This window comes from Nipponia nippon, unplaced genomic scaffold, assembly GCF_047370975.1.
Source record: "Nipponia nippon isolate SJK-2023a ecotype South Korea unplaced genomic scaffold, ASM4737097v1 scaffold_13, whole genome shotgun sequence".
In the NCBI taxonomy this organism is placed as follows: domain Eukaryota; kingdom Metazoa; phylum Chordata; class Aves; order Pelecaniformes; family Threskiornithidae; genus Nipponia; species Nipponia nippon.
In genome coordinates this window covers 14,907,170-14,920,790 of record NW_028262324.1, presented here as the reverse complement: position 1 = coordinate 14,920,790, position 13,621 = coordinate 14,907,170, and the positions used below count along the sequence as shown (strand labels likewise).

Below are 13,621 nucleotides of genomic sequence, written 5' to 3'. Positions count from 1 at the left end.
TCTGCCTTTATTTTACAGTAAGCGACAGACCCATTTCTTACAGCACCTCAGCCGAGACCAGTCTGTTAGTCTGCAAGCACTTGCACCCCTTTCCTTCCAGTCCTAAGTTGCAGTTTTGGGACAGTTTGAGTAGGTCCTTCTTGCTTTCATTAAAACTTCTGTGGCTTGTTTTCCAGCAAAGCCATAAGTATACGCTGCCTGGGGGTTGTGGCTGGGCTGTGGCCCCAGCTGCACAGATGTGGGCAGCTGCAGACAGCTCCCATCCTCCCCTTCGTCCCTGCACTGATGCATCCCCCCCGCTTGCTTGTCACAAGTGCAACCGGAGGCGGCTGCTGTGCTGACTTTGCACCCTCTGGGCACAGTGATGGCATGTGGCACTTCGACAGTTTGACAGGGGCACGGTGGTGGCCCAGAAAGAACTTTGCAGCAAGCTGTGGGATGAGCCCTGTTGGCCTTGACCCCCAATGCAGAGTCCCCAAGCACGCTCTTAAGCAGATGCTGCTCTTCCCAACCATGTGCAGCGTTCTCATCCTCCTCCTGACACCTCCAGCTCACGTCTGTCTTCGTTGAAAACCTGACTGTGAATATCAGCATTAAATATTTATGGAGCAAGCTCCAGTCTCCCAGGGTCTGAGGGAAGAAACTGAAAGTGGATGTGGGAGCTAATTCAGTGGCTTTTAGCACAAAAGCAGGATAGGCAACAGGGTGTTTGTTCGTGGTTTTGTTTTTTTTTTTTTTTTAATTATTAACCAGGATTCCCATTGTCATGTTCTTTTTCTTCATGAGAAAGGAAGGAAACTCATGGTTCCTAGGAGGCAATGATACATGATTTTGCCTCATCTTGGGGCAAAACCTGATATGGACAGTAGGGAACTGGTTAACCTTGACCCTGGAGCACACTGCTGTTTCTCCTGGGATGCTCCTAGCCTCGTGTCCCTCTTTCCTCTGCCCCATAAGCTGCTTCTTCCCATGCTTTCCCACATTCCCAAAAGCAGCAGGGTTGAGTTTTCCCATTTGCCTCCAAAACTGGAGCTTCTCTCCACCTCATACACAGCCAAAGTGCTGACCTCCAAACATAGCAATGCCAACCGCTAGACTACAGGTGGTGAAACAGCTCTCCTGCCAAAACACTGCTGTGCTGCTCAGAAACCCTGGCAGCCGCTTGTTTTTTGGGAGGTTCAAAATCCGGTGGTGCAGCCAAGTTTCTCTCTCTCTCTTGCCGTCACTCTCTCTCTCTTTCCCCATCGCTCTGCCTTAGGAGACTGTTGGAAGTAGCAGCCAAACCTCTCTCCATCCTTCCCGAGCTGTCCCCCACTTGCAGTTGGTGGCACAAAGCTGGTTCTAGTTGAAAGGCTGGGGCAGTGGGGGAAGTTTCTGAGACAGGAGGCTCTGAAATCAGCTCTGCCTGAATATTAATGGTCTTTATTTTCTCCCTCTAGACTCATCCCTCCTCTGAACCAGCTGGAGCTTCTGAGGAACCTGAAGAGCAAATCGGGACTGACATTCAGGTTAGCAGCAGAGTTAAGAGAGCTTGGAAAGCACACACTTTGCAACCTTTTTCTTTTTTTTTTCCTTTGGTTTTTTTTTTTTCCCTTCCTGCCTTTTGCATATAGACAGCCTTGAAGATGTGAGAGGTTTTGGCAGCTGGTCCCCCATGGGTCATTCCGTGACCTCCTCTCTATACCTCTCCCATGCCGTACATGAATTTCTTCAGCCTAACTTGGCTCTGGAGTAATATTACAGTGCTTGGTTGAAAATGCAGTCGTATTTTCAAAGGGTCTGATCAAGGTAGTGTTCCCAGTTTTCGTCTGACCTTTCTGCTCTTCACCACCCTCAGAGGAGATTCAGGCCCACAATGTGTTAATACCCCATTCCCTCCAGCCTTCCCTCGTCTCCCCCAAGAGCAGGCGAGGTCGTAGCGGTGAGCAATTTTTGCTAGATTTGCTGTGGCAAGGTATACATGATTGCCCCAGAAGGCCAGGAGTCCTGCAGCTTAAATGTATGTTTGGGAGGGGTAATTCTTGATTTTTTAAGCAGGTGAGATGGCCCCGTTTGGTGAATGGGGAGTGTGCAGACCCCAGGAGGGATGAAGAGATGCTGGCCATGCCGATGGGCATCGGGGCCAGCTGGAGAGGGGTGGGATGGGACCTGCCCTGGGCTGTGTTTCTCTGCAGAGAGCAGAGATATGTAGACCCATGGGTCAGACTGCAAACTTTAAGATGTGAGTATCTGAGCTAGTGACTGAGGCTGGGCTTCCAGGCTTGTCTGAGCAAGGAGCAGAGGGTGGAGGGACGTTTTTTTAGTCTCTCCAGGCTGCTGCCTTCAGCCTAAGGGCGAGGGGTCGGGGTCTGTGCCGATCTCAGTGTCTCAGCGGTCACTGCTGGGTGGAGGCAGGGCCGGGGCTGGTACAGCAGCATGCTCAGAGGCAATCGAGCTCCTCCTGCCCAGGTCTTCTCGCAGTCCGGTTTGTCCCTTAGACCATCTGGTATTAGGGGAGGCAGACCCTTACCTGCTGAGAAACACAGTCTGCTCCCTCTCTTGTGGGGCTGCAGGGGCAAGGCTGCTTCGGGGACCCAGATTAAATGCAATTTCCCGGTGTGAAGAAGCTGTGAATCAGAGTAGTTGAAGGCAGAGCAGGTTTTCCTCATTGTTGGAGGGAAATGCCATAAAGATGCCTGGTCAGTGAAGGTGAGATTTTTTTTTTTTTCCAGTGTGGCCTTAGCTTGGCTTGCAGTGTTATACCTAGCCTTTTGCAGGTGTTCAGCTCGCTTTGTCCACAACGTCAATGATTTTTCAGGGCAATCAAGCGGTTTGGGATCTCAGTAGGAAACTGCATGCAAAAATTGTGGTGTCCCACTCCCTCTAACGTAGCCTTTGCCAACTACTTTGGCAAAGTAGCTGTCAAAGGCTTTGGAGGCAGAAACCCCACCTGGGGCGCCAGGATGTCAGGGTCGGGGTCCATGCTCCTTCCCACCAATGTCCCTCTCCCAGCACCATGTGTTAGCACTGCGGAATGAAGCCATGCATCAAGAGATCTGACGTTAGCTCTGTCCCAATGGCCAGGAAGGAAAAACAAATGCACCAGGGGCATGGGAGCTGTTCAAATCCTTCCCTATGTGCAGAAACAACTCAGGGTGGTGCATTTCCAAATGAAGGGGGCTGCTCTCTGAGCCCACAGAAGTCCTCCTGTGCTCACACAAATCACACGACCGTCAGGTGTCTCAGTCATGCATAGGCACGAGGATGGGTTGGGATAAACTCTTCAACCCTGTGCGTTGTATGTGTCTTCTCTGAGGTTGTGTGAGTCTCCAGTGATCTTCTGCCCGGGCCAGAAACTCCAGGAATTAAGTGCTCCTTTCCCTTTCTTCTGTCCACAACTTCCACTTAGTTGTATTGTTTGGTATTGTCCTTTCGTTATGTTTTAACAGTGAAGCAGCAACATCTTTTGCCACCTGACACCATGCTAATGTACTATTGCTTCTGTTTAAAGGAAAGAGCAGCAGCCCGAACCATCGCCAAGGTCTGTATCACTGCCAACACGCCATTCCCATGCATTACCTGTAGATTTCTATGTACGTGTGTGCGTGTGTGTACCATGTCGTGGCGCCATCGAGGGAAGCATTCTAGGTATTAACGTGCTTTTTCTGTGCTGTGGCAGTCCAATGTATCTACGTGTATGCTGGACCTTAAATCATATATTCCTTCCAGTCTGCCTCGGGCTGTAGCTGCGAGGATAGCGAGGCTGTGGGGGTTAGAGAGAGTGGTGGGCAGCACGTGCAGAGCTGGCAGACATTTATCCGGGATGACAGCAGGGCTTTGGTTTATGCTGCTTTTTTTTCTTTTGTTGCTGGAGTCATAGCTGAAACAGTATAACGCAGGCTCAATGAGTGCTGGTGCGTAGGTGATGCTTTGCCTATGTCTCCATCACCCAACGCCATGCCAGGTGGAGGTGACATGGGAACACGAAGCCATCACCATGTCACCGAGTTAGCAACTTCTCCTGAGCTCCTCTCGCTGCAGGATACTGCACGGGGCTGCGTGGACCTGCCGCTCCGTGGGACACAGGAGGGCTCTCTGACACGGCACGACGTTGCATGGCAGAGACACCCTTTCTCCACCCCATTCCCTTTGGCCTCATAACGTCTGGATGAAGCACTGTCCCTGCTCCGTCTTCCCTCCATGCCTCGAGTCCACCGTGCAGAGTGTGCTCAGCCGGGCGCCCTCTGAGAGGTGGCGAGCACCTTCCAAGGCCAGCCGTAAATCTCACCTGCGGGAGAGCTTTTCTCTATTCACATGTCCCAGGGAAAGCAACAGGGCTGGTATTCAGGATACTTTTAGGATGCTTTTCATCCCCTTAGAAGTATTTAGTTCTGGGATTTTTTTTTCCTATATTTTCCCAGTTCTTTTAAGAAGTAATTCGGGGACTGAATCTCATATTTTTTCTTGGGAGGCAAGATGCAAAACTGATGATCTGTGGAGATCATCATCTTGGCTTTCAGATCTTCCATCTCATATCTCAAAACATAGCTTACAGCCTAAATATCGTAAATACTGAATATGTTTTTCAGAAGTATAACTACAGCCTGGCATTTTGCAGATGTAACTTTCTGCTGTGCCTTTTAGCTTATAAGAGGCCAGAAACTAGTTTTTCCCTGGCATAAAATCCAACCAAAGATATCTGGGTAGATACGGTGCTGACTAAAGGGAGGAAAATGTCATCCTTCCTTTCTTTCCCCACCCCCCTCCTTTTTTCTGTCTTTCATTTGAGCTTTTCTTTGCAAGCAAAACCTCCGTAGCACTCCATCTACTTTCCTGCCAAATGAACCAAATCTCCAAGATCATGTTTCAACTATCCAGATTTTTTTTTTTCCCTACTTGAGGGTCTCAACCTGTGTAGCTAGAGCAAAGGCAGCCTCCATCCAGCTTTATTAAAGCAGGGAGCGTTACGTGGGAAGTGCTCTCTGGGAGCACACCAAGGCTGAAATCTTGGCCACCTGCCCGTGGCATCAGGAGGGTCGGCATTTCATCCCAGGGGCCTGGCTGCTCTGCTGTCCTGTCTCAGCCAGTGACATACTTTGGACACATCAAAGGGTAAATCCACATTTCTCACAGGCATATGACTCTGCAGTGAGACAAAATCTCTGTTCAACCCGATCAGCTCCATAGCCGAGGAAATCTGAGGACCAATGGTCCCCTGTAGGGTCACACCAGCCAGCATCCCTGCAATTGCAGGCACTAGTCTTATTTCTTATTTTTGAATCTCAGTCCTGTCTTTCAGGGTTCATTTTCACCACTTAAAACACTAGGTTGGATATAATATTTCTTCATAGAGGTTGCAGGTTTTTCCCTGTTCATTTTCTACCTTGCTTTTTTAATCTTATGTCACAGAAAGAAGTGAAAATAGCCTTTCACTGCCCTTTTTCAGCGTATTTTTTATTATATATAGCTCCTTCATCAGGGTCATTTCCAAATGCTGCTTTCCTGCTCCTGTAGTGTATCTGTCTCTGTGACACTGATGGGTTTTGTTGCCCTCTGTTGTAAGATGCTAAACGTGAACCCAGCAGTGCTTAAGCTGAGGGTCTGCAGCTGCCATGTATATGGCATTAGAGTGCTTTCCATATTGTTTAGTTCAGCTGCCATAGCAGAACCAAAGCTCTTTCCTGCTGTGTTTTGTTAGGGCAGTATCAATTCTACTTGCTCCCACTGCCCTTTTCTGTCTGATAACGTCTCAGACCTCAGGAAGGGATTTTGCACAGTAGTCCCTGTATTCAGGGGGCCCCAAATCACCTATTTTCCCAAATAAAAGTGTCTGAATCTTTTACATTCACATTCTAAATCTCCCACCCACTTTAATTTCCAACAGCCTCCCAGTGATGCTCAGTGTGTCATCCTGTCCTTAGAAAAGAAAATTCGTCCTGTTTCTCAGCCCACCTGACAGTTAATCATCCAGCCATGGTCTGTTGCTGATGGCTGTTTCACTTAGGAAACTCCTGGGGATAAATCGTCTCTCATAGCAGACCCCAGCACCGCACTGCTACTGCTTCAGCTGGTAAAGGATTTGCACTTTCCATTTCCATCGATGTAGGGAAACATACAGTCTCTCATCTGGACATAGCTGGATCTTCCTCCTGTTGTAGTTATGTGTAGGGAGTGGCTGATTTCCTATATCCCTCTTTCCATAACTGATACACTACAAAGGCTTTACAGCAAACAGAACAGAAACAGCTTTTTCACTATTTTGCATCTTAATATATTTTAAGTTAGAGAAAGGATGCTGGCACGGCTCGTGGGCACGCACTGTGCAAGACAAACGTTGCCTTGCAAGGTCAGGGAGCATCCCAAATGCCCCCACCAGTGCGCGGGGCCACTGTCGGGGTCTTGCTTATGCACCAGCGGCGATGCTGCCCTCTGACTCCAGTGCTGCTGTAGCCATGCTGATTTCTGCTGAGATGGCACTCAGAGACCTGCTGCCTGGGGTGGGAGGACATGGGGAGGCGATGGGGTTACCGTGGTGGAGGCTCAGGGTCACCTGGATTTATTTGAGTGGCTTTTGATTTGGTCTTGGCGTAAAATGGGACAGCCAATCTGAGAGACAGGTTACGTCCTTTCTCTATCGCTTCTGTTTTGTTTTTCACCGCGAGCTTGTCTTCATCCATCTATGACCGAGTGCTGGCAAGCTGTGTGCTGACCTGTGTGGGGGGACAGGAGCTCACCTCCCCATGAGATGGAGCCCAGGCTGTGATGAGCAGAAAAGATGCTGGCCTTTTTCTACATGCTGCATACCTCTTCCCCCTTTTTATTTTCCTCCCTATTTAAAAACTGCTTACAGAACCTCCTCTGTTGCCCACCGCTTTGGGTGCTGTGTCCACCCTACCATCTGCCTTGGCCAGGAGAAGTGGCCATCTGCCCTTCCCCGGGCTGGCGGCTGCTGCAGGAGCAGTTAGCGCTGATCACGCCTCCGAGACCATGCTGCTCTCATGCAGGGGCCAAATATGAGTCCTCTCTGCCTCGTAACCCCAGGGAAGGCGGGCTGCTCTGTGGTGGGACTTTTCTCACCTCTCCTGCTACAGAAAGCCAGCAAATCAGAGTGGTAACGGGGTTGATTACTCCTGTGTTAATCAGGCTGGAAATTCGTTGTGGCATCTCGTCTCTGTTTATTTTGTCTTCTGATTGTAATGTCAAAAAGACAAATATATGGTTAGCCAGGACTATGGAGGCTCCTAAATGAAATGTGTGCTTCAGATGCTCTTTAACAGATGGTTTGATAAACATCTGAAGGCATGCACGACCACATTTCTTCCGCTTGTATTTTCCAAAATATGATTGGGTGAAAAGCTAAAAATTAATGAACCAAGTGATCATAATAATACATTAATATCAGAGAAAAAGAAACAGAAGGATTCCAGGGAACTGGAAAGCTAAAACTCAGATTACTTTGTCCAGCATGAGATCAGTCCTGTAGGTAACAAGAGGAACCTTTTTGGAAGGTTGTCCTCAGCTGAGGTTTGTCCTTGACCCTAATGAACTCAGCAAGACCTTGGCTGTTACATTGAGTGAATGCTGGACTAGGCCATCTTGTAATGTGTGTGTATATCTGTGCGTATATCTATCAATGTATGTATATGTCTGTCTGAGATACACACAACGTTAATATCTCTGTTCAGGGGTGTGATTAAGGCTTTTGTATGCACTGGAGGATGCCTTTGGTTGACTCAGTGGGCCCCTGATCATCCAGCTTAGGGTGTCCGAGGTGTCACTAACCGCTACTGCCTGTGGAAACCAGTGTCAATCACAGGAGCCTGATGGGCCATGTTAGCCTGGGTTGGCGTTTGACCTTCTAACCAATTAAACTGGTGCCAGAGACTCATGCTGGGACTGACAGTAATCTGGAAATAATCAGTTGCCTTTAGGGGAGCAGATTATTTGCACAGAAAGGACTGCATCTTTCCATAGGCACTGCAGAGGAGACTAAGAGGAGAGTAACCCACATGTCTCCCTGAGGCTCTGCATGCTGAATATCCCACTCCCACGCCGCGATGCTCAGACCCCAGCTCCAGAACAGCCCTGGTAGCACCACCGGTCCCTGGGGCTCCCTGGGGTTGCGGGGTCCCATTGCGGGTGCCTAAGGAGTCCCCAGGATGCAGCGGGTGGTGTTGGCTGAGCTTGCACGGGATGCCGCAAAGCAGAAAGAATTCCTCCAAATTCCTTTTGTGTGTGCCCGTGAGCTCCTCCGATTGCCGAGTTCAAGCGTAAAACGAGATTGGGTTTTTATGCCTTTCAGCCTTTTCAGTCTGTCTATGAACTCAGCAAGTGATGCCTGCTGGTGGCCAGGTGGGGTGATGGGGGCCACGTCATTACCCTTCCGCAGGTAGAGGGCTGCTCCATGGCGTGGAGGACCCTGGTCGTGGTGGCGATCTCCTGGCAGGGCAGTGCCTGAGCAGCGATTTGGGATGGGCTCACGGGAGCTGTGGTGGTGCCTCAGCAAAGCCAGTGACTCCCCAGAAGTGGTAGGGCCTGTCTAAAAAGCGTTACAAAAAACAGATGTGTGAACACAGATGTTCAAATCCTTTCCCATGAGGGACTGCACCACACCCCGTTTTTATCTATTTTTATTTTTTTAAATGCTAGGCTTAATATAATGCTATTTCTTGTATGAGAAGTGCAAATAATTCACAGATTAACTAGCTCTCTTTCTGAGTTTTTTTTTTTTTTTCAAAAAAAGACATTTGAAACTTTTGGATGTTGTTGGACAAAACAAGTTAAAGTTTTGGCCCTCCATGGCTTAGATAATTAAAAAAAAAAGTCTTTTTTATCTGTTCAGAGGAAGAAGAGAATACTTTTTGTTTCCAATGCAGATGAAAAAATCTTCCTGCAGGACTCAGTCAATTGTAGATGAACTGACGCCACCAATTCAATGCAGAATGCATCATTTCTAATAACGACATTTATTGACCGCAGTGAGACAAATTTCAGAAACCCTCTTGATTTTTTATTTTTTTTCACTTAACGCTCAAACAGAAAAATCCTGTCATGAACCCGGCCCTCAAAACACCTGTCTTTTAAACCTAGAGTCAGTAATCAAAAGTTTCCTGTCTGGCATTTGCTTCCAGGTCTAATTTTTACTCTCCCCTCATTTCCAGTAAAAGCAAACCGTGCAGAGAGTCACTATGCGGATGCTGCTCAGGAAACTCTAGGTACCACGGGAAATGCGTCGCACGGAACTAATCAAAAGCTGCACGGCTCATTCTCCCTCTACCCTGCTACCACCCGTTCTGATCACTTCTCTGCTTAATAGAGGTACTAGATGAGTAAAAAAAGGTGAAAGAGCCTCCCCATTGCCCGCTCAGAAATTAGAGGCTTCCTTGTCTGCTAATCATGCAGAATATGTGATTCAAAGAGATATGAGGATGGGGAGTTTGGTCTGGGCCAGCAAGCCAGTGTCTGCTCAGCAAAGGAGGAGGGCAGGAACTGAAGTTTAACAAATGATGGAAAATTTAAAAAAAAAAAAATTTTTTTAAAAAGACCCCTTCCTCCCTGTTGCTCCGTGCCTCCTCCACATCCAGGGAATTCTTGCAAATTGAATTGCATTGTACAGCAACATCAAGTTAGTAGCATGAGAAATACCAGCTTCCTACCTCTGCTCAGTCACCATTCCTTTGGCTCTCTGAACACTACAAATTGACCTTTCCTAGTCTTGTGGCCTTTGGAAGCCATGGCTTGCCTATCTAGCACCTCTACTACGCAGCTAGAGAAGGACTAATCTCAGCCTGTCCCACCAGACGTAGGGGATACGGGTTCCCCTTAGCGTTGACATTGGCATTGTGAATGGTTGTTTCTAGATCCCGTAGGGAACAGATAGCTAGAGCAGAGGGCTTCGTACGAGCAGTGTTTTCATCTTCTTCATCAAGCTGACAATTGTTAGGCGGCTTCAGAGAATTCCCAATGAGCATCCCTTAGTGCACCCACCTAATGGCCATAAGGGTACACACATACATATATCTTATTTTACTTATGCATAAATACATCTACTTCCACGCCTGCGCTGGAAGAGTCTCTTCCCCCGCCCCAGACACTGCTTCTCAGCAGCAAACATGCACCTTCTTGAATTACCAATGCCCAGAGTTTGCATGCTGTGAATGCTGGCAGGTGAACCCCCTCAGCTCCCGCAGCCAGGCAGGTGGAAAGCCCAGGACTGGCAGGGCACTGAGTGATGCCGCATGTTTGTGAAATCGGATTTTTGCATGCTCTTTTTTGGAGTCCGTTTTAATTCTCAAAATCACCAGTCTCTGTCTCCCTCAGAAAGCCAACAAACTACAGTTTTAAAAGTACAAACCTAGAGTTTTAAAATTATATGTATCTCTGATTTTCTCCATTAATTGTTCCAACTTGTATCTTTTCTTTTCTTGCTACTTTTTTTCCCTGCTGGCTATTTTTATTTTCTGTCAGACTAGAGGCTGAGACTCATGCCTGAGACTTGCGTGTACCAGAAGCTCAGAAGTATTGTGGTAAATCCCATCCCCGAATGGGTAACAAAGAGGAAGGGGGCATGATCTAGATTTCATAATAAGCAGTTCTCCATGGTAGGAAATCCCCTGTACCTGGATAACTAGCCTGAATCTTTGAGTTAGCCTCCTGCTATGTGTTTTGACAGTACTGTGGCCTTCCTTGAAGTTTATCCTTGAAAGAATTGGTTTAAATATTGGGTGATCATCAGTTGCACAGGCAGCGTTTCAATACATTTCCAAATGGCAAAGATTTGGTCAATAGTCTAGCTGAAAAAAATACCATTACTTTTGTAGTGTTTCCATGTGCCAGGTGAGGTGGTTTTATCCTTGGAGGCCGAGACATAGTACAGTCAGGGACTCCTCCCCAGAGAAAGGCTCCTTTCAATTGCTTAACATTGAGGTTATTTTTGGCAGAGATTAAAACAGGCAGTAATATTTGTAGTGCTGTCCTCTCACCTGTCCGTGTCCAGTTCTGTTTTCTGGAAAATCAGCCACTCTGATCTTAGTGTCTTCCTTGCATGTCTTCCTAGGCACGAATTTTTAATTGGTAAAGGTGGTATAATTTTTTCAATTTTCTACTGAATTCCTTCCCACTGTGGTCCTCATTTCATCTCCCCCATCTTGAGTTCTGCAAGGGAAAGGGAGGATGAAACAAATTATTTTCTCAAGATCTTCTTAATCCATTGGAGACCCTGAGAAGGAAGATTACAGACCGTGGTTCTTCCAGTCAAAAAGGAGTCTTGAACTTTGGAGTAACTACAAGGGCATCTTTGTTACCTGCATCCATCCTGAATGTAGTGTTACACATACTGTGCTTTAGTAAAACTGTAGTTTAACTGTGAAGGCACATAAAAATAATTCAAATGTCTTGTTTTCCTGGACCCTTGGGCTGTCTGCCTGCAATCCCTCACTGCACAAACTCTTAGGGGCAGATGCCAGCACATTGCTGCATCTAAGGCTGAGCGCTAAAAGCCTTCATCTAGGATGCATATAACGAAATAACAGCAAATGATGAGGCAATCATGGAAAACTCAATGTAGGTAAATTAATGGAAAACTCCTTAGAAGCCGTGGTTTCATAATGTACTAAACCAATGATCTCTAGTCAATAAATGCAATAATGCATGCATTTTTAGACAGTAATGTAACTATACCAAGCCAGATTAGTAAGTCTGTCATATTCTGCTTTGTAAGAGACTTCCCTGGCATCTACTCAGAGAAATGAAGGCACCACAGAGACCTGACAGTGGGAAGAAATGGCACACAGACCAGTGAAGGAAAGGTGTTTGCAGAGCCCTTGACTGGCCTGCGGGTCTGGGTGTAGTGTGTTTCTTAAAGTCTTGTTGAGGAATAATCAGCCAGCTCGAAGATGCAATCTAGCTGTTTTGCTTTGCTCCTGAAATGCAAAACAGCTGAGCTGGCAAATAGCACAAGGTTGCTAGAAGATGCAGGATATGTGTGATGTGGTGTTTGACAGCACTGAACATCAGTTTGGGAAAAAAAAGGCTGTGTGTTAGGAAGAGAGGGGTGACGGTATAACAGCAATGCTGCAAAATACCAAAGGCCAAGGTTAAAGACGTGTGGCTCCAGTGTCCCTTCCCTCACCCAAGGCCCCGTGCTCAGCCAGGATTACATGGTGGCTGCGCGGGTGGTGCAACTCTGGTCTTTCCCATTGTAATTTCAGTGACTCCCTTCAACCCAAGTCTAACACTGTGGTTGTGGACAAGGAAGAGAAAAGGGATTACTCACCATGACACTGATCATTGGCTGACCTTTTGTTTTCCTTAAGCCCAGGTTGCTCTGCTTCTACAAACTCTACTCTCTGGGCTGAATTCACCTTTGCAATGGCTTTTCTGAAATCACTGGAGGCAAACCAGGCTCGAGCCTGGTCCTCTCTTGGTTTCTGCTCTAGTCATGGCAACTGTTACACACACAGATGTATTTTCCTATCCTTCATGTCTCCAGTAATTGGTTTCTGCCTCTTATTCACACCTGTGACCAGACTGGAGCCCAGTGATAGCCACAAAGGCTATCATTCGCTCCTGGCACTCCTGCCTGGTTTTAACAACCTGTTCTCATATGCCATGAGCTCAGCACAAACTCTGCATTAAAAAACAGCCTCATTTCCTGACAGGAGATAGCCTCTTTCTCCTGGTCATAGATTTCAGAAGAATGAACACTGTTACTGGTTGAGTTCGTATGCAGAGATGGATCCGAGTCCATGTTAGTCTAACTCAGTTTGGCTAACGTTTGCTGCCTATAAAATGAGAGGAAAAAATGAAACAGTTGCTCAAGCGTAGTTTAAAATCAATGACTCAAAGTTACGGGTGATACTTTTTATTGATCTAAAATTACTGCTAATGTAATGAGTCCACATTTTTTAAAAGTGCTGATTTAATACTATGTTTCATGATTTAATACTTAATACGTATTCCACTGGGTTGAATGAACCCCAAACCAGAGGGTTTCAAATGGGAGCTCAAACCCCCAGCATCCTGAGGAGGCTGGTGGCAGCTCATTTCAAGGTTAATTCTCATGTGTTTTGCTGCTGAGTGCTGGGCTCTTGGACGTAAATGAACCTAAATGCAAAGCCTGCTAAAGCAGTGAGCATCTTTCTGTCAGCTGTGGGACCGTGGATCGGTCCTCACGTGTTCATCCAGCATGGACTCTCGCTTTCTGACTGGCAGCAGAGAAAAAGTCAACTCAGTTTCTATCCTTTGTTAAATTCAAGTCAAAAGCTGAAAGTATTGTAAACCTTCCCCAAAGTCAGCCTGGAAACATTATAATTTTTTTGTTATTGAATATGTTTTTGATAGGTACCAACTGAAGATCTAGGAACTAAAGCACGCCCTGTTACGCTGTTACAGCTTCCCATAATCTTTGTCTCTGGTTGCAAAGCCACAGTTTTCTTTCCCTTCCCTTCCCCCTGGAACGAGCAGGGCGCCTGCCCCGTGCTCGCGCCGCTCTTAGCTATGACGATTGCAAGCTTCAGTTCATGTTGTCGTGTGTGGCTGGATTACTGCTTTCCTCATGTTTGTGTCACCAACACATACACTTTCCACCGAACTGAGGCTCATTTACCATCTGCTTGAGTGACACCTAAATACCACTTCTCCG

The 13,621-nt window shown here is 47.1% G+C and overlaps 1 protein-coding gene across 11 annotated transcripts in view; it reads left to right on the top strand.

Moving 5' to 3' along the window:
* KCNQ2 (potassium voltage-gated channel subfamily Q member 2) overlaps positions 1-13,621 on the top strand; it is a 76,933-nt gene that overhangs the window by 38,995 nt on the left and 24,317 nt on the right. For 3 of the 11 annotated variants that reach the window (XM_087749872.1, XM_087749873.1, XM_087749870.1), the window contains 3 exons: positions 1,440-1,508; positions 3,491-3,520; positions 9,141-9,194. In XM_087749872.1, coding sequence (XP_087605998.1) covers positions 1,440-1,508; positions 3,491-3,520; positions 9,141-9,194 — 153 coding nt within the window. The remainder of the gene's footprint in view (positions 1-1,439; positions 1,509-3,490; positions 3,521-9,140; positions 9,195-13,621) is intronic. The other 8 variants (XM_087749876.1, XM_087749877.1, XM_087749871.1 and 5 more) reach the window with 3 other exon arrangements.